The sequence below is a fragment of the Mauremys reevesii genome, linkage group 9, assembly GCF_016161935.1.
Source record: "Mauremys reevesii isolate NIE-2019 linkage group 9, ASM1616193v1, whole genome shotgun sequence".
NCBI classification, from domain to species: Eukaryota; Metazoa; Chordata; order Testudines; family Geoemydidae; genus Mauremys; species Mauremys reevesii.
The window spans coordinates 56339684-56359809 of record NC_052631.1 but is presented as its reverse complement, the minus strand read 5'-3'; the positions used below and the strand labels follow the sequence as shown (position 1 = coordinate 56359809).

The window sequence follows — 20126 nt, the reverse complement described above, 5'->3', positions numbered from 1 at the left end:
TCAGCTGATCGCCATATTTGGGGTCGGGAAGGAATTTTCCTCCAGGGTAGATTGGCAGTGGCCCTGGAGGTTTTTCGCCGTCCTCTGCAGCATGGGGCAGGGGTCGCTTGCTGGAGGATTATCTGCTACTTGAAGTCTTTAAACCAGGATTTGAGGACTTCAACAGCTGAGTCAAGGGAGAGAATTATTTCAAGAGTGGGTGGGTCAGCTTTTGTGGCCTGCATTTTGCGGGAGGTCAGACTAGATGATCATAATGGTCCCTTCTGATCTTAAGTTCTATGATTCTATGACTCTGCTCACTGGAAGGCCAATTAGTTTCCCAGAGAAAGGCCTGATTGAGAAAAGCTGGGGCTAACTGCTAGGGAGCTAAGGAGCTAGTTAACCTATTAACTGGAAAAGCAGAAAGGTACACAAGAAGGAAGTGCAAAGTGGGAATGAGAGACAGAAAGAGAGAGTGGGAGAGGTTAGCATGACCAGAATGAAGGGATATCTCTGCCTGGAGAGATCTCTCTCCTCTCTTGTCTCTGGCAAAAGGGGATGTCCCTGTAAATAGAGTTGCTGCCCAGGCCTGTTAAAGGGTGGTGGTTGAGATTAAAATCAGTAAACTACATGTCAGTGTTTTCAAACTGGAGGTGTGAGAGCCATTTGTGTGAGAAGACAGGAGTCACAATACACAGGTCTCAGTCAGACCCTATGCAGAAGAAGGAATGGAGTCTCTCCGTCATTGTCTCCCCATAGACCAAAAAATAGATGCTTCCTCCCCACATCCCACCATCCCTCCCAGGATGCTGGATCCTGGTTCCACTGAAGCCAGCAACCAAACTCTCACTGACTTCAGTGGAGCCAGTTTTGACCCATTTATTCGGACTATTGCCCATTCTTATCCACAGGGCCACTAATTGGGGGCCTTCACTGCCCTGGGAGTGTGTGTGATGAGAATGCCCCACAGCTCACACAGCTCTAGGCAATTGGTTCTAAAATGCAGATTAAAAGCAAACAAAAAAAGATGCCTGGGTGCTGTGAGTCTGGTCACAGTTTCCGAGTCCATAACTGGCCGTGAGCTCCTTAATTTCTCAAAGGCCTCCGCTCCTGAGAGTGGTCCTGGAACCATGCTGCAGAGCACTGTGCTGGTGGCTCACAAACAAAGCGGCTGTGCCAGGGGCTAAATTACCAGTGAATCCTTTACATCAGAGATTTAGACACACACAGTAACTAGCCGAGTTCATCCTAGAATGAAGCCGTTACCAGGGTGATGTAATGCTCTGAGTCATTGGCTTTTGTCATTCACTGAACAGCTGCTTTCCCCACAGGCTGATGCTCCTGCAATCACACAGCCTAATGCTAACTCTATTCTCCAGGTGACAAGCCCATGAGTCAGATTTTCTGAAGCTTGGCTGTGGAGACGGCATAATCCTGGCAGACTGATGCAATTGCAGGAGACTTTGACAACATTATGTACACAAGGACCAGCGCTAATTAACACAAACAATTCCCCTGTAGCCAAATGAACGTAGCCAGGTCTCAACCTCCCCGTGCTATGTTGTAAGGGCCTGAGCAAATGTCCATTGAAGTCAATGAAAAGATTCCCACGGACTTCAGTGAGCTGTAGGTCAGGCCATGAGGCAGCAGAGCAGTTTTAACGCAGGTATGATTTAGTGTCGTACAGAAGAGAAGACACTCCAGTACCAGTGCAGTAGTCAGTGGGTAGCCGTTGTAGTCCTGCATGCTATGAGAAGTGTACAATCTCACACTTCCAGGCACAAACTGATTTCCACAGGCATGGGGCAGGTTTCCTCTCTTGCCATGTACAGCGTGGCACAGACAAGTATGGTGGAAGCTCAAGGCATTGGTGTCTGCCAGAGGCAGACACAGGGATTCCAGTACATTTCTACAGTAACAGGGCTGGATCGCCAGCAGGTGTAAATTATTGTAATGCCACTGAAGGCAATTGGCCAGATCCCCAGTTGATGAAATTGGTGTAGCTCCATGAGGTCAGTGGAAGTGTGTTAATTTATACCAGCTGGGATCAGGCCCACAGAATCAGGAGATTTCCATTTTAATGGCAGCTTTATTTTCAGTTCTTTAAGACCTGCGGGTGGAGCCATTTGGGTACCAAAAGGGGAAAGGGTTGCATCAGAATTACACTTGTAAGCATTTCTCACCCATCGCCTACAGATACTGTATTACAGCAGAGATGTCTGGGGAATATTGGGGTGTTGTCTAAGGGAGCCTGCATAACACTGTTCAGAATAGAACAGGCGCTGTTCTTAGGCTTCCTGCTTTCCTTTCGAAGAGTGCATCCAGAGTGAAATGAATGGCAGTTGTGCAGTTCAATGTATTGCAAAAGCTTGGTGGAGTTTGGCCAGCTTTTGTTACTGGCGAGCTGTAAAGACTCCTTTTCAATATTCCTTCTGTTGTAAGCAGTACATGAGGATCTCCACTGAATTTCCTAAAGGCCCACTGTGCCAAATAGCTAGGGGAGTGTTGGAGGGGGTAGGGAAATCTGGGGAAGGGACCGTTTTAACAGTTCTGATCCTACCTCTTATTTACAGCAGAGGAGGCATGTTGTCTTGCATTTCGGTCACATGTTGGGAAGATAGGAGCACTGGGAAGTATGTAGTGGCTTATGCCCTTGGATCTGGTCTAAGCCTTTAGGTTCTTTATGGCTTTTCTGTGTTTCAGAAAGATGGATGGCTCTTCCTGACTTTCCGGACTACAATAAATGGGGCTTTTCTCTGGTGGCACTAAATAATTATGTTTACGTAACAGGTATGTAACTTGGGGCTCTCATCCAACCCCTTTGCAGAATCTAAGCTGGAACCTAACCTTTGGAATTCCTTGTGTTTCCCTTCACGTGGCTGGTCTGATTGACCCACAGGGTATTTTTTCAAACAGAGAAAATAAATGACAAATTCATTTAATAAATGTTACTCTTTCCATGGCATCCAGAGGACATTTTGCCAATAAGCAGCAACTCTGAGGAAGTTCTATGGTATCACATAGCTCCTGGGCAGTAGTTCAGCTATTTCCAGGTTGTATAAGTTCAGAGCTTTTAGGCTGATTTAATTAAATTAATGAATGGAAGAATGGCTCACGACACCACAGTGCCATGAATTAATTATGCCCCAGGCTGTACTTCATGCTCGGATGGTGTGGTTTTTGGAGACCCCCTTCTCTCTTTATCTACCTGCTGAAGTTCATCTCGCTAGGCCTGGCAGTAGCTGGGCTTTTCAGTAGAGGGCTCTCTTCTGTGGATTTTACTCCTTCTCATCATCTGCCTGAGTTTAAATTTGGTGACCTTTTGTTTGCTTGGGCTTTAGATTAGCTTGTTTTTATTTTCTGGGGGTTGCTTCTATTGAGCTGCAGCCAGCAGCCTGTGGTGCTGTGTTCTTGTAAAGTTGTCTTCAAATCTGTTTTGATGGTCATGGTTTGATTTAATGCCTGTGAAGGGGCCTAGATGTCAAGGCAAAAGATGCAGTGTAAGACCACTACCCGGGGCAGGGCTGACTTTGCCCTACAACATTTTCTCTGTGTGTGTGATGGATTATTCTCTTCCTAGGTGGCTCCAGGGGGACGCAGAATGACACCTGGTCCACAACCCAGTCCTGGTGCTTCCGTCTCAAGGAGGGTGCATGGAAACCCATTGCACCAATGCTGAAACCCCGAACAAACCATGCCAGTGCTGTCCTCAATGGAGAGATCTATGCCATTGGGGGTAGGCACCATCCATCTCTCTGGCCACCTCCCCTCCCTATTGTCTGTCAGTCTCTAATACGGCCACAATACAAAGTATTTCACAATAATCGAGTCCAGAACAATGGATTTAAACAGCAGGTGAAGAAGTTTATTAAGATGCCAATTGAAATATTTGTGTTTGCTGCTCAGTTAAGGCAGAGACTGCAGAAAATAGGAGAATGCAACCTACTATAAACTTACATAAGCACCTGCTAATATGACTGCATCCTAGCAACATTCAACCACATGCAGCTGTGCAGGCATTTAATATCTGCAGAGACCACATGCACTATCATCCATCCTATGTCGGCAGTCAGCATATACATGCACAGTAAGCAGGCTCACTCCTGGATCAGATCCTGCCTTCATTCTGCAAATGATGCCAGTCTCAGTTACCCATTTAAACCCTATTCAAACAGGTGCCTTTGCACTTTCTCCCATGTCATCCCTTTGGTATGGAGACACCCATAGGGCCAGCTCATTGTTCTTCAGATCCCGTGCTGAGATCCCTGCAGACCACTTGACTGTGGTTATGCAGCTGGCATGCTGTGCCCCCTGCTCAGCATGCTGATCGCTCTGGTCAAATTGTTCCCTTGTACTCTGTTCGTTGTATCCATCTATTGTCTCCTGTCTTGTACTGAGACTGGAACTGCTTTGGGTCAGGGCCTGTCTCTTTGTCATGTGTTTGTACAGCATGTGGCATGGTGGGGCTCCGGACTCCCGATGCTACTGTAATGCAAATAATACTCCCTGTGCTGTGCTTACCTCTCGCTTGTCTCCTCTCTTGTATGTAGGGACCACAGTGGACACAGTGGAAGTGGAGTGCTATGACCCTTATAATAATAGCTGGTGCCCCATCAGCCCTGCCCTGAAGTATGTGAGCAACTTCACTGCAACTGGATGTCTGGGGAAGCTCTACCTCATTGGCTCTTGTGCTGTCAAGTACAACGCACTAACCCTGCAGTGTTACAACCCCGTCATAGGTAAGGAGAAGGAACAGCAATAAGAATTTTGGATGCAAATGCTCGAGCCTCAGAAAGGTCCCTCCCAACAATGCTGTGCCAGTCCTGGTGCACGCTCATCGTGTTCACCTACAACGTGTGTGTTGCCCTGCATGAAATAGGATGCAAGGATAGAACCGGAGCGTATGTGAGTCAGTGATGCATCAGTTATGTTTGTGTCAGCCTGTTCATCTCGAATCAGGGGCCAGGGAACGCGGTGGCACTTCTGTGCCCGTTGTGTAGCAGGAAGGAGGGATTCCTGCTGGGAGACGCTGTAAATTCTGCACTCATTCTGTGTCAAGGCCTAAATTCTTTGGTTTGGGGGTGGCTCGGCATAGCTCCATTGCCCTCCATGGAATGATACTGATTTCCACCAGCTGAGGGTTGGTGCCTTGTTCCCTTAGGTATGGTGAAACTTCAGACAATTGCTGCCCGTTTCATGTAGCCATTTCTAGTTATTTAAAACACACGAGACGTTGAACTGTCTCTGGTTATTTACTTACATGGAGTTTCATAAGACCCAGTATGAGAACATTAGTGAGCATGAACCAAATTTAAATGGGGCAAAAGTGCTACCTACACAGTGTCCAAGATATTTCTGATTTACAGTATTTGTGGATGAGCAAACTGAGTCAGCTTCAGCTATTATCTCTCCCCCAGAGTGAACCCCAGACTCGCATTCTCTTCTAGTTCAGGAACTGTTCACTGTGAGCCAGATTGTGAACTTCTTATTCACTCTAGTGAGCATTAACTTACACAAGCTAGCTCTATTGAAGGCAAGGAGAGGCAGTGTGGCCTAGTGGATAGAGCACTGGACTGGGACTCAGGAGAGCTGGCTTCTATTCCTGGTGCTGCAGCTGGCCTGTGGATAACTTTGAGCAAGTCCCATCACCTCTCTGTGCCTCAGTTTCTCCATTTGTAAAATGGAGATCATGATACTGACTCCTTTGTAAAGTGCTGTGAGAGCAACTAATTGACATAAGAACTGGATATTATTATTATAATATTGCTCATGTGAGTAACTGTTCCCCAGTGGGAGTAAGGGTCTCACATTCTGGCCCTGTGTCTCCCACTATCATCTGGACACTCTTTCCCACATCTGATATGGCTCTTCATTGGAAGGCCAGGTGTGCTGGCTCCTTTGTGATCCCCTTTCCAGCGCTGCCACTACGTGTGTCTCAGAGGGACAAATGTGTACATGACATCCGCATGATACGGTAGTGGCACGAGACAATGTGATGATCTGTGATCCTGGAAAGTTATTTAGTGGTTCACATGTTTGGGAAACCCTTTACTAGCACCCATCCTCTTACTCAGAAGTCATACAAAGTGACTGTGCATTAGCATACCTTGAGTAAAGGAGTCATATGACAAGCATATGTTAGCTGGTACCCAGAATCACCCTTTGCTCTGTCCCTACATGATACACCAAAATGGTTAAAGCGAGACTGGTGCTGTCTAGTTCCCATGAAAGAAGACATGTGTCTTCACTCCATTCGCTGATTTAAATACCATAGCCCAGTTTAACTTCATGTTGACTCACCAGAAGCTTTAACCTTTGAAACTAGCACAAAGATAGATAAACTGAGACAACTCCAAAATATGCTCCTTCTTTTGCCTCTTCATATCCACGCCAGTGTCCAGCTGGTCTCAGGACCACAGTTTGCTCCCTACAAGCGAATTACATGCCAGGCTAATGTTAATCAGGTCAGCCAATGCATGGCGAAAACCCCTCATGACTGGCTTGTATATTGGTACAAGGCCCAAATGGTAAGAGGTCAGTTATAAGGCCTAATTCTGAGAGTATTTACACCCATAATGCCATGAATGTAAATGGGTTGACTCCTGATTTACACCAGTGTAAGTGATATGAGAATCAGCCCAGTAAGTTACTATGATGGGCCAGCCTGCTCTCTCCTCTCCTTGTGACTCTGTCACCCTAGGGGTAACTCTCATTAACACCCTATGAGAACTTCATTACTAGTCCAGGTTCCTAAGCACTTTCACTAACTGATGATGTCTGTTTTTGGCAGATGTGTGGAGTATAATCGCATCCCCATTCATCCCGAAGTACCTCTCTGCCCCACGCTGTGCCTCCCTGCATGGAGCAATTTACCTCATTGGGGACAACACAAAGAAGGTGTATGTGTATGATCCGGATGCTAACATCTGGCAAAAGGTAGGTGGAGTGGGTCACTGGGGTGCACCATGCTGAACATAGATTCCCCAGTGCCATGTTGAAGGGAGGGCTCTATTTGATATATATGTGGATTTCATAGTGCCTAACTCAGAGTATTGGGACACCCCTTCTCTATAACCCTGTCCTGGGAGAAAGCAAGGTTTGGTCACAATAGTTATTCAATCCTAGGCTTTTCCACATTGACCAACTAATATGGCCTTGGGTCAGAACAATTCTTCTGTGGCTCGTGGGCAATTTGGCCTGGAGGCTAGTTCCAGTCTGCATTCCTTTTGAGTAGTGTCTGCCAGAACCATCTATTGAACTGACTGAGGTTGGAGCAAGGGGCCAGTGAGCTGAGACCCCCCCCAAACTCATTTCCCCACAGTTCAAAGTAAAGCTCCGGCCATTGCTGCTTCTACCAGGGATTGAGGGAACTGGGATTGTTTAGTTTAGTCTGCAGAAAAGAAGAATGAGGGGGGATTTGATAGCTGCTTTCAACTAGCTGAAAGGGGGTTCCAAAGAGGATGGCTCTAGACTGTTCTCAGTGGTACCAGATGACAGAACAAGGAGTAATGGTCTCAAGTTGCAGTGGGGGAGGTTTAGGTTGGATATTAGGAAAAACTTTTTCACTAGGAGGGTGGTGAAGCACTGGAATGGGTTACCTAGGGAGATGGTGGAATCTCCTTCCTTGGAGGTTTTTAAGGTCAGGCTTGACAAAGCCCTGGTTGGGATGATTTAGTTGGGGATTGGTCTTGCTTTGAGCAGGGGGTTGGACTAGATGACCTCCTAAGGTCCCTTCCAACCCTAATCTTCTATGATTCTACCACCCGAGTCCCTAGGAATGGGACCCTCAAACAGAGGCTTATCCTCTTCTTTGAGTGATTCTCCAGCCAAAGGGAAGCTGGTGGCTTTGATCTAAGCCCCTAAATGCCTATCCCAGAGCTCCAGGAAAGCCTGACTTAGAGTGAAGGGATCCCAGGAAGCAGCATGACAGAACCCACTTCCCTGGGCCCCGTTGGCCTTCGAGGAGCTGTGTGTAATGTTGTTGCAGGGCTGGGTTACACGAGATCATTCTGAAATCCTGCTGCAGCTGTTCACATGGCGTCAGTGCTCAGCTGACCAAGCTGCCAATACTCCAGACAGGTGCGGAGAGAGCTCTGCCAGTCTCTCCCTCCCTCTGCTCCCTTTTTTTTTCTGCTTATGAATAATGTTCAGTGCCCCATTGGTCACCCATTGGTTCCAGTTCTGGGACTGGTTCTGTTAACTCTTTCAGCATAGCATGCACAGTTCTCCTTCCTTCTCTGCCTATAGAGCAGAGTGTTCCTCAGGTCTAAGGTCACCCAGCACAACTCTAGTAGCATCATCTCTGACAGGGGTTCTCAACCTTTTTCTTCCTGAGGCCCCCTGAACATGCTTGTTGGCCCAGCTGTGCCACAACCACTTTTTTTTTGCTTATAAAAGCCAGGATCCGCATTAGGAGGTAGTAAGCAGGGCAGTTACTCATGACCCCATGCCACAGGGAGCATTGTGAAACTAAATTGCTCAGGCTTCAACTTTAGCCCTGGGTGGTGGGCTTGGGGGTACATTCCTGTGCAGCGGAGCTCTGGCTTTCTGCCCTGGGTCCTAGCGAGTATAATTCCGGCTATGCATGGCGGACCCCCTGAATCCTCTTACAGCCCCTAAGTAGGCCCCAGACACCTGGTTGAGAACCACTGGTCTAGGAGAAGCTGGAGGTATCTTGATCAAGTGTCCTTGTGCAAAGTGGGGCAAGCAGGCAGACAGGATGGGCTGGTAGCTTGGCTGATTTCAGTTCCAGCCCCAGTTTCACTTTCTCTATTTCTTTCATGTTATTCCACCCACCTGTCCTGGTGTCAGGATTCAGTGTAAGCACTGCAACTCCTGGGTATTGCTCTGGTCAGGGCTACCTTTCCCTCCCCCTCCTCGTCACAGCTTAGTCTCGCCACCTGTCATAGCCGGTAAGCTCCCAGTAACTGTCATTGCTTTCCAGGTGTGTACAGCACCTAGCACAGCGGGGCCCTGATCCCTGTCTCAGCTTAGACACTACTGTAATAAAAGTGATACTGATAGACTCAGAAAGAAGGGATAAGGCCTGTGACCCTAACTGGGTCTTATGCCACTTTTGTCCTGTATGTATTTTGAGGCAGGGTTATGGAAGTGGAGCTCCTGTAATACCCAGCCACCATGGCTAAGTGAGCTGCACTGAAACCTTCTTAGCCATGTTGATATGGGGGTCTAAAATAGCTGTTACTGGGGTCTAAATTAGCTGTTACCACTCAAGAAAGAGATCTTGGAGTCATTGTGGATAGTTCTCTGAAAACATCCACTCAATGTGCAGTGGCAGTCAAAAAAGTGAACAGAATGTTGGGAATAATTAAGGAAGGGATAGATAATAGGACAGAAAATATCATGTTGCCTCTATATAAATCCATAGTACTCCCACATCTTGAATACTGTGTGCCAATGTGGTCTCCCCATCTCGAAAAAAGATATATTAGAATTGGAAAAGGTTCAGAAAAGGGCAATAAAAATTATTAGGGGTATGGAAAGGTTTCCGTATGAGGAGAGATTAATAAGACTGGGACTTTTAATCTTGGAACAGAGACAGCTAAGGGGAGATATGATTGAGGTCTATAAAATCATGACTGGTGTGGAGAAAGTAAATAAGGAAGTGTTGTTTACTAGTTCTCATAACACAAGATCTAGGGGTCACCTAATGAAATTAATAGGCAGCAGGTTTAAAACAAACAAAAGGAAGTATTTCTTCACACAACGCACAGTCAACCTGTGGAGCTCCTTGTCAGAGGATGTTGTGAAGGCCAAGACCATAACAGGGCTCAAAAAAGAACTAGATAAATTCATGGAGGGTAGGTCCATCAATGGCTATTAGCCAGGATGGGCAGGAATGGTGTCCCTACCCTCTGTTTGCCAGAAGCTGGGAATGAGCGACAGGGGATGGATCACTTGATGATTACCTGTTCTGTTCATTCCCTCTGGGCCACCTGGCACTGACCACTGTTGGAAGACAAATGGACTTTTGGTCTGACCCACTAGGGCCATTCTTATGTTCTTATGATATGTAAGTGTCATAATTAGGCTTCAGAGTTAACACCTCATTGACATGTAAATCCCAGTGTGATAGATGCCATAGAAATACCACAGACAGATTAAATGAGTTAAGGTGTTTCTGGGGCAGCTGGGAGCTCTTTTAATAATAATACTACCTGGCTCTCACCAGCACTTTTCATCAGGAACACACAAACTATCATTATCTCCATTGTTTACAGCTGGGGACTCAGACACAGAGACGTGAAGTGACTTGCCCAAATTGCCCAATAGCAGAAATGGGACTAGAAGCCAGGTTTCCTGAATCCTAGTGCAGTGCTCAGGCCATTAGGCTGTTTTTGTTATAAGCAGCCTGTATTTATTGGGTGGGATTTACAAAGTTTTCTTTACAGCTAGCTGAGCTACAAACTTAGGCAAAAAGTTTCACATCTTGGCACCTGAGTCCACAGTTAAGTATCTGCATGAAAGCAGCCTGGTTTTTCAGAGGTGCTCACCACCTGCAGCCCTCCCTGTGGATTTAGGTGGCTCATTTGGAAAATGGGTTATTTATTTATTTTAATGAAAGTTTTAAATACTTCAGTAACTGCTGGGCCCCAGGGCATGGAATGTTGTTCCAGCCCCACTCCAGCACTAGATGTGCTGTGCTCTTCCTGATTGATGCACACAAGTCACGGCACTGTCAGCAGGGCCCCTCATACAATTCCCATTCAACTCAGTAACATGGATGTCTCATCACATCTTAACAATACTGCTGGGTCCTCTAGGAGCTGGGCTAAGATCCCGGAACCTCATTCCACTTATGAGGTCTTTGAGATTTCAGCCCAGAAATTACTCCTTATTGCATAAGTGCCCTGTGCAATTCACTCAGGGTCTTCCTTGAGGGTTGTCTCTAGCCCCCAAAAGAGCTCACCTGGGTTTAGTGGAACTTTCGGCCCAGGAAATCTGGCCTGGCTGGGTTATGTGTTAGAGTACTTGCGCTGCTTTTATGTGGGCTGGTAACCCACCCACTCTGCAGTGAGGACACAGGATGAATCCCTCCAGTGCTGACAGTCCCCCAATGTCTTCCCACAATTCCCCCTGAGTGCCCATAAGAACAGGGAAAGAATCACAGAGGGGCTCAGCTCACTGCAGTGCAAAGAACCCTGGGATGTGCCCCTAGAAGTCCTAGTGAGTGTAGAGCTAATAAGGGCACTACAACTGGGGTGTGGCTTTGCAGTGGGGCTGCTCACACCCAGACTAGGTTCATCTGGGTGTCAATCACCTGAGTTAACTCTGCATTGAAGACATATCTGTTCTTCCACCCCCTTTCCTCTTGTAAGAAATGGAGATGGAAAGATGTTTACTTGAAGGATGTTACTCAGACCCTACATGTTTCGGTATGCAGTACAGAGTTCCAGCCAGGGTGTGGCGCCTGGTAAGGAACTGGAGACAAAGCTGGAACTCAAGCTGTGTGGAACCCTGTTTGTCTGTTTGTATATAATGAATGCCTCCTGTGTAAGGCAGCCTGGAATCCATATATCATGATGTGGTGTGAGTGGGCTATAGCCCTATATCATGATTGATATCTCCTACAGGTGCAGCTGCTTCACACGCTGCATGAAAATGGAGGCATGGTGCCACTGGGAGGCAAACTCTTTGTGACAGGTGGACGCTGGAAGGGCCTGGATGGTGACTACCGGGTGGAGATGGAAGTTTATGATTGTGCCAAAGATATTTGGACAAGGGCGGGAGCCCTGCCCTGCCTCTGGCTCTACCACAGCTCTTCCTCCATCTTCATGGATACGTCAAAGTGGACAGAGCCCTTCCTGGGAAACCATGTCCAGTAGGAGAGGCTGGGACCCTCACCCAGGGCTTTAATGGTCCTGCCCAGGATTTGGAAGGACAAAGTGATGGTTTATTTGTTTGAATTATCACCATTTTTGCATGTATTTTTGCCTTCACGTTTCATGTGGAACTTGGATTAGCACAATGGTCACCAACTGACTGGTCTATCCTGGAGCTTCTGACAGTTGATCATGATCTCTGGCTGCTAAAAGTCAGGCAGTGCAGCAGGACTAAGGCAGGCTCCTTGCCTGCCCAGACCACGGTCCCGCGCTGCTCTCGGAAGTGGCCAGCACAGCCGTTGAGGCCCCTGGGGGGAGGGGGCAGGGGGTCTCCATGCACTGCTCCTGCCTACAAGCACTGCCCCACCGCTCCCATTGGCTGGGAATGGGGAACTGCAGCCAATGGGAGCTGCGGGGGCAGTGCCTGCAGAGAGGGGCAGCATGCAGAGCCATATGCCCGCTGCAGGGGCATGTTGGCTGCTTCCAGGAGTGGTGTGGGGCCGGGGAAGGCAGGGAGGCTGCCTTAGCCCTGCTGCGCTGCCCTCTCAGAGCCAGTACCCTGTACCCCCTCGTGTACCCCAACATTCGTTCCCAGCCTGGAGCCCCCTTCTGCACCCAAACTCCCTCCCAGAGCCTGCATCGCGCACTCCCTCCTGCACCCCAACCCCAGTCCTGAGCCCCCTCCCAGAGCCAGCACCCCATAACCCCTCCCACACTCCTGACCCCTCGGCCCAGCCCAGAGCCTGCACCCCTTTCTGCACCCCAACTCCCTGCCCCAGCCCGGTGAAAGTGAGGGAGGGTGAGGGAGAGCGAGCGATGGAGGGAGGGCAGATGGAGTGAGAAGGGCCGGGCCTTGGGGAATGGGTGGGGTAGATCCTGAGTTGCACTTAAATTAAAAAATGATCTTGTGTGTAAAAGGTTGGAGGCCACTGGATTAGAATTACTAAGCCGTATGTAATGCTGACTGCTCCCAGCAGGTGTCACTGTACAGCAGAAGGACTTAGTACAGGGATCGGCAACCTTTGGCATGTAGCTTGCCAGGGTAAGCACCCTGGCAGGCCGGGCCGGTTTCTTTACCTACCGCGTCTGCGGGTTCGATTGATCGCTGCTCCCACTGGCCATGGTTGCCACTCCAGGCCAATGGGGGTGGCGGGAAGTAGCGGCCAGCACATCCCTCGGCCCACGCTGTTTCCTGCAGCCCCCATTGGCCTGGAACGGCGAACCGTGGGAACCGCGATCGGCCAAACCTGCGGACGCGGCAGGCAAATGGGCCAAGCCCACCTGGATGCTTACCCTGGCAAGCCACGTGCCAAAGTAACAAGAAGGGTTTCTTCAGGTATGTTAGCAACAAGCAGAAAGTCAAGGAAAGTGTGGGCCCCTTACTGAATGAGGGAGGCAACCAAGTGACAGAGGATGTGGAAAAAGCTAATGTACTCAATGCTTTTTTTGCCACTGTGTTCATGAACAAGGTCAGCTCCCAGACTCCTGCACTGGGCTGCACAGCATGGGGAGGAGGTGACCAGCCTTCTGTGGAGAGAGAAGTGGTTCAGGACTATTTAGAAAAGCTGAACAAGCACAAGTCCAAGGGGCTGGATGCACTACATCCGAGGGGGCTAATTATCTTTGAAAACTCATGGCAATCAGGAGAGGTCCCGGATGACTGGAAAAAGGCTAATGTAGTGTCCATCTTTAAAAAAGGGGAGGAGGAGGATCTGGGGAACTACAGGCCAGTCAGCCTCACTTCAGTCCCCGGAAAAATCATGGAGCAGGTCCTCAAGGAATCAATTCTGAAGCATTTAGAGGAGAGGAAAGTGATCAGGAACAGTCAGCATGGATTCACCAAGGACCAGTCATGCCTGACTTACCTAATTGCCTTCTATGATGAGATAACTGGCTCTGTGGATGTGGGGAAAGCAGTGGACATGTTATATCTTGACTTTAGCAAAGCTTTTGATACAGTCTCCCACAGTATTCTTGCCAGCAAGCTAAAGAAGTATGGGCTGGATGAATGGACGGTAAGGTGGATAGAAAGCTGGCTAGATCATTGGGCTCAACGGGTAGTGATCAATGGCTCCATGTGTAGTTGGCAGCCAGTATCAAGCGGAGTTGGTCCTGGGGCCGGTTATGTTCAGTATCTTCATTAATAAACTGGAGGATGGCGTGGACTTCACCCTCAGCAAATTTGCAGATGACACTAAACTGGGAGGAGTGGTAAATATGCTGGCGGGTAGGGATAAGATACTAGACAAATTAGAGGATTGGGCCAAAAGAAATATGATGAGGTTCAACAAGGACAAGTGCAGAGTCCTGCACTTAGGACGGAAGAATCCCATGCACTGCTACAGACTAGGGACGGAATGGCTAGGCAGCAGTTCTGCAGAAAAGGACCTAGGGGTTACAGTGGATGAGAAGCTGGATATGAGTCAACAGCCTTTTGAGCTGTATAAGTAGGGGCATTGCCAGCAGATCGAAGGACGTGATCATTCCCCTCTATTCAGCACTGGTGAGGCCTCATCTGGAGTACTGTGTCCAGTTTTGGGCCCCACACTACAAGAAGGATGTGAAAAAATTGGAAAGAGTCCAGCGGAGGGCAACAAAAATGATTAGGGGGCTGGATCACATGACTTATGAGGAGAGGCTGAGGGAACTGGGATTGTTTAGTCTACAGAAGAGAAGAATGAGGGGGGATTTGATAGCTGCTTTCAACTACCTGAAAGGGGATTCCAAAGAGGATGGATCTAGACTGTTCTCAGTGGTACCAGATGACAGAACAAGAAGTAATGGTCTCAAGCTGCAGTGGGGGAGGTTTAGGTTGGATATGAGGAAAAACTTTTTCACTAGGAGGGTGGTGAAGCCCTGGAATGGGTTACCTAGGGAGGTGGTGGAATCTTCTTCCTTGGAGGTTTTTAAAGTCAGGCTTGACAAAGTCCTGGCTGGGATGATTTAGTTGGGGATTGGTCCTGCTTTGAGCAGGGGGTTGGACTAGATGACCTCCTGAGGTCCCTTCCAACCCTGATATTCTATGATTCTATGAATTACACCTCCAGCTGGTGCTGACATTAGCAACGTTTACCACAATATTTTTGCCAAATGTTCATCGAAGCTGTGAGTGAATCTTGATGTTGTTGTTTAATGTAACATTTCGAAAATGACTTTGATAAAAATGACAGCAGACAATTTTGAGAAAAAATTTCAAACCCTGCAAAATGGCAACAACTTTGAAATATTGCTGGTTTTTTGCACCATTTTCCTAGTTTTTGAGCAGCCCATGGCCAGAACCCAGTCATGCTGCTCACAACAGGCTGCAAACCTGCCCTGGTGCGGGAATTGACCAAGTGCGCAATCATGCTCCATGGTACCTCTCTACCCGAGGTAACTGTGAATGGCTACCATACTAGACAATATTTCTTTCAGCATGGCTGTTAGGAGCTGGCAGCCATGCAGCATTTGATGTGCTCAGCAGAATTGTTTCAGAATGTTCCTAGTGAAATAAAAATTTCTCGTGTAAAAACAAAGGGTGCAGTGTTCAGCTTTGCGAGGCTCATGTTCAGTGTATCTAGGAGGAGAGGCAACGGTAGCGCTAAACCACCTTTTTGTCTCCTCCCCATCCTGGGCTGGCCAGGGGCGAAACTGGTGGCTGGTACAACTTAGAGGAGCCACAGGACTGCTCTAAGTTGCAAGAGCTAGAATGGTCCCCTCGCAACGTTGTTGCTGGCCAGACTGCAGTAAGGCACAGCTGACTCTGACATGCTTCCTGCACCAGCTCAGGATTCTGCCAGCTGTGGGGAATCAGTAATTGCCTCTTCGTGGCAGCTTTAAAGTTCTACATGCCGCTTTGGCAACACATGGACCTCAGCAGCTCCGAGGATCTGGCTCCAAATGTTCAGTGTGTGCAGCAATGATGCTAACCAGGTTATGATCATTTTAGGGGATCTGAGGTCCCAATTTGTATCCAGCTCAAGCAGGTGCCTCCGGAATCATATAAGTGGAACTAATGTGTCTCACCGTTTACTCTTCTTACCACGTTTGCAAACTGGAATGAAGCACAGTTTCAGAGCACAGCAGCAAATAAACAGCTCTCCCCCGGCTCTGCTGCTGTACTGTTTTCTTTCCAATGTCACTACTCTGCCTGCAGCTCAGGGCCTTCTTCCTACAGTGCACTGCAGCCAACACTGGGGCCTGCAATGAGATGCTCGCCCTCTTTGCTGCCTGTCACCTTTCCTACCTACTGAAACCAGAAGCGTGTCCTGCACTGGCTCTGGTTTAGTGCTGTGTCTGCACTGGCCCCTCGTTCCCAGACACAGATACCTAGTCCATACTGGATCAGAGTCATGGCCCACACGCAAACCACTCAAATCTGCAGGGTGGCAGTGGGGAGAGAACCCAGCTATGCCCACCTCAAAGGCACAGGCCTCTGCCACATTAGCAGAAGGCGAATCTGCCAGTCTGAAACACAGCACAGGGTGGTGGTCTTTCTCTCATTCCTGCACCACCCTGCACAGAGTTCATGCCAGTGTCGGAGAAAAACTCAGTTCTCGCTTTTTTGTTTGGGTGCAGCAGAGTCAGATACTTTATTCTGTTTAGCAGCTACAACACGGAGAGAGTGCACTAGGACATAGGGTCTCCCCTTCCTAAACAGGTCTCTCAATAGGTAAACAATTACAACAAGCATTTATACTTTTGTTACAGACAATAATAAGCAACAGCTGCATTTTGTTTATACATAGGTCATCCTGATATCTTGTTTTTCTCACTTAAGAGACGCCAGTCTACATATTGTATTATCTACATAAGGTCGAAAAACAACTTCTCACACAGTTCTTTTCCACTCACCTCACACAATCCTTGCTTCTACAAATCTCGCGTTATTAGGGTTACAGTTAGCCTAACTCTTGCTAACAGAGACTGTCATGCATTAAGATCCCCTACAAATCCCTGTCAGTTATTTCTCTACTTCCACACCAGCATTGCAAAATGTGAAGTCATCTGTAGCTTGTATTACACATCTTTAACCCTACCTTGATGAATCATGGGACTTTCACAGGCTGAGCACCCTGGAGCCCCAGATTCAATATGACCTAGATGGTGGCAATATTGCCCTTTCTCAGACAGAGTATATTAAAGGTTGTTTGCTCACTGCTTAGCTAAGATTTGAGATACTTAGGACAGAAGAATCCCATGCACTGCTACAGGCTGGAGACCGACTGGCTAAGCAGCAGTTCTGCAGAAAAGGACCTGGGGATTACAATGAATGAGAAGCTAGATATGAGTCAGCAGTGTGCCCTTGCTGCCAAGAAGTCTAATGGCATATTGGGCTGCATTAGTAGGAGCATTGCCAGCAGATCGAGGGAAGTGATTATTCTCATCTATCAGGTACTGGTGAGGCCACACCTAGGGTATTGCATCCAGTTTTGGGACCCCCCGCTGTAGAAAGGATGTGGACAAATTGGAGAGAGTCCTGTGGAGGGCAACAAAAATGATCAAGGGGCTGGGGCACATAACTTACGAGGAGAGGCTGAGGAAACTGGGCTTGTTTAGTCTGCAGAAGAGAAGAGTGAGGGGGGATTTGATAGCAGCCTTCAACTACCTGAATGGGGGGTTCCAAAGAGGATGGAGCTAGGCTGTTCTCAGTGGTGGCAGATGACAGAACAAGAAGCAGTTGTCTCAAGTTGCAGTGGGGGAGGTCTAGGTTAGATGTTAGGAAAAACTATTTCACTAGGAGGGTGTTGAAGCACTGGAATGGGTTACCTAGGGATGTGGTGGAATCTCCATCCTTAGAGGTTTTTAAGGCCCGGCTTGACAAAGGCCTGGCTGGGATGATTTAGTTGGTGTTGGTCCTGCTCTGAGCAGGGGGTTGGACTAGATGACCTCCTGAGGTCTCTTCCAACCCTAATCTTCTATGATTCTATAAAAAAGGGACTGCTACTTGGGCATGACAGTCCTGGGTCTGTTTTAAAAATGCCACCTCACTTGAGACAGCTAAACTAGCACCGGCAACTCCTGTAGAGCAGAGCCGGCTCCAGGGGTTTTGCTGCCCCAAGCAGCCAAAAAAAAAAAAGAAAGCCACGATCGCGATCTGCGGCAATTCAGCGGGAGGTCCTTCGCTCCGAGTGGGAGTGAGGGACCCTCCACCGAATTGCTGCGGAATACCTGAAAGTGCCGCCCCGCTCCAGAGTTGCCACCCCAAGCACCTGCTTGATAAGCTGGTGCCTGGAGCCGGCCCTACTGTAGAGCCTCCCCCAGATCAAGCAGCAGTGTAGCGTGCTCATTGTGCACTCTGTGCTCTCACTTTTCTGTCCTGGTGAGTAAGGAGAATGTGCTCCCTCATCCCCACACAGATACTGATGGCGCCCCACTCAGCCAGAAAGCAAACCTCCCACCTGGTCACTGCTAGGAGAGACGCAGAGCTCACCAGAGTCACTGCACTGTCCCATCCGTGGTGTGATAGGTTTCCCCCCTTTCTGGGTGCCACCTGATATACTAGAGTCCCACTGAGCCTGCCCGTGCCACCAGCCTGGGCTCCCTCATCCTGTTCTGCTGATCCAGCCCTCAAGCCTCCTCTAGCACACACACAGGTAAGGACACATCCAGTGCAGAATGACACAGACACTGAGATCAGTTCTGTGTGGGAAGAATCAGCTTGGGGATTGCTCGGCACCCATGTGCACACCCCCTCTGGAGTGTAAACTCAAAATTATATTGTCTTGCACTGCACAGAGATCAGTACAGCATAAGCTCATGAAAATCGCCCCTCTCCCCCAGTGTGGAGGAAGACATGCACAGCTTTTTGCTCTCCTCTTCCCCCATTATGAATTGCACAAATTGGGTTTCAGAAAACAAAACAAGTTTATTAACTACAAAGGATAGATTTTAAGTGATTATAAGGGATAGCAAACAGATCAAAGAAGATTACTGAGCAAATAAAGCAAACATGCAAACTAAGCTTAATACACTAAGGAAACTGGCTACCAGTAATAATTTCTCACCTTAAATGCTATTTTAAGCAGGTTGCAGGGATTCTTGAAGATAAACTTCTTTTGTTTGCATCTTAGAACTCCAGATATTCCTGTCACAGGCCAGACACCTTCTAGCCAGGGTCCAGTTCTTCCTCAGTTCAGTCTTAGGTGTTTTTAGCAGTCATCTTGGGCAGGGATTCAGTGAAGAACTGACGCTGATTAACTCACTTCCCAGCCTTAAATAGGATTGATATATAGTGGGAATCCTTTGTTTCCTATTTTGATCCCCACCCCCCTACTAGTGGAAAAATACCAGCAGTTTAAGATGGTGTCCAGTAGCAGGTGACATGATCACATGACCCTGCAGTGTCAAAGCAGCAGCCCAGAAAGCTTCTCAGGGTGGTGGGATCTTCAAAGTCCTATTGTTCTTCCTAATGGTTTATTGACTAACCAGCCAGACTGATTGTATTTTGTCTGGTGGGCATTCCCCAGATGCAAACACTTGTGCAATTGTTACATAGTCAATATTCCTAACTTCAGATACAGAAATGATACATGCACACAAATAGGATAATCACATTCAGTAAATCATAACCTTCCCAATAATATCACACATGACCCATCTTGCATAAAACATATCTTAGTTATGCCATATTCATATAATAACAATATCTCTAAGAAGAATATGAGGTGTAGTGTCACACATGGGTTAGCATGTGATCCAAAACCCCTGTTTGGAAAGACTGCTGCAGGCCCCCATATCCCCGCGCCAGCAGTCATAGGTGAGTTATCACAGCCCTGCAGCCACCAGTGATTGTACCCTTTTTTGATGCATTTAATAGAGATGTTTCAAGACTCCTTTGAATGGCCACCCCTTCCCCTCTCCTCCCGTCCCACAGAAACTGGTCTGCTTTACGGCCTGCAAACAACAGAGCCTAGTGTCCAGACCATGTATGGGACATGTTCACAGCTCATTTTACATGCGCTGCAAACCCTTTGGACCCAGAGGAAGTATCCGAGCCAAAGGTATTGAGCTCCTCTCCACCCTGTTCCACCAATACCTGGCAAGCAGCCTGCCATAGCATACAGGAAACCATCTCCCTATGCTCAGCTGTCCCTCCCTGGGCTGACCAGGCTTGTGTATGGTGGGAAGTCACTGCCAGCAGTTGGCTGGGTTAGTTTCACTTGGTTACTGACTGCTGGGCCTCAAGGGGAAGTCCCATAGACAGGCAAGAGGCCACACATTGACTTCCCATTCGTATTGCTTTGTTTTCAGGGACGGCTGGAGGTTTCATTCCCATGACTTCATCTACAAGGTCCTTCCCTCTGACGGGGAGCGAGAGTGAAC

General features: G+C 48.1%; 1 protein-coding gene across 3 annotated transcripts in view; it reads left to right on the top strand.

Moving 5' to 3' along the window:
* The window catches only part of KLHL30 (kelch like family member 30), a 36235-nt gene extending 16109 nt beyond the window's left edge, over positions 1-20126 (top strand). For 2 of the 3 annotated variants that reach the window (XM_039489983.1, XM_039489984.1), the window contains exons 4-8: positions 2683-2769; positions 3560-3715; positions 4530-4718; positions 6770-6915; positions 11574-12207. In XM_039489983.1, coding sequence (XP_039345917.1) covers positions 2683-2769; positions 3560-3715; positions 4530-4718; positions 6770-6915; positions 11574-11825 — 830 coding nt within the window. In that variant the 3' untranslated portion in view covers positions 11826-12207. Of the gene's footprint in view, positions 1-2682; positions 2770-3559; positions 3716-4529; positions 4719-6769; positions 6916-11573; positions 12208-20054 lie in introns of those variants that run through there. The other variant, XM_039489985.1, reaches the window with a different exon arrangement.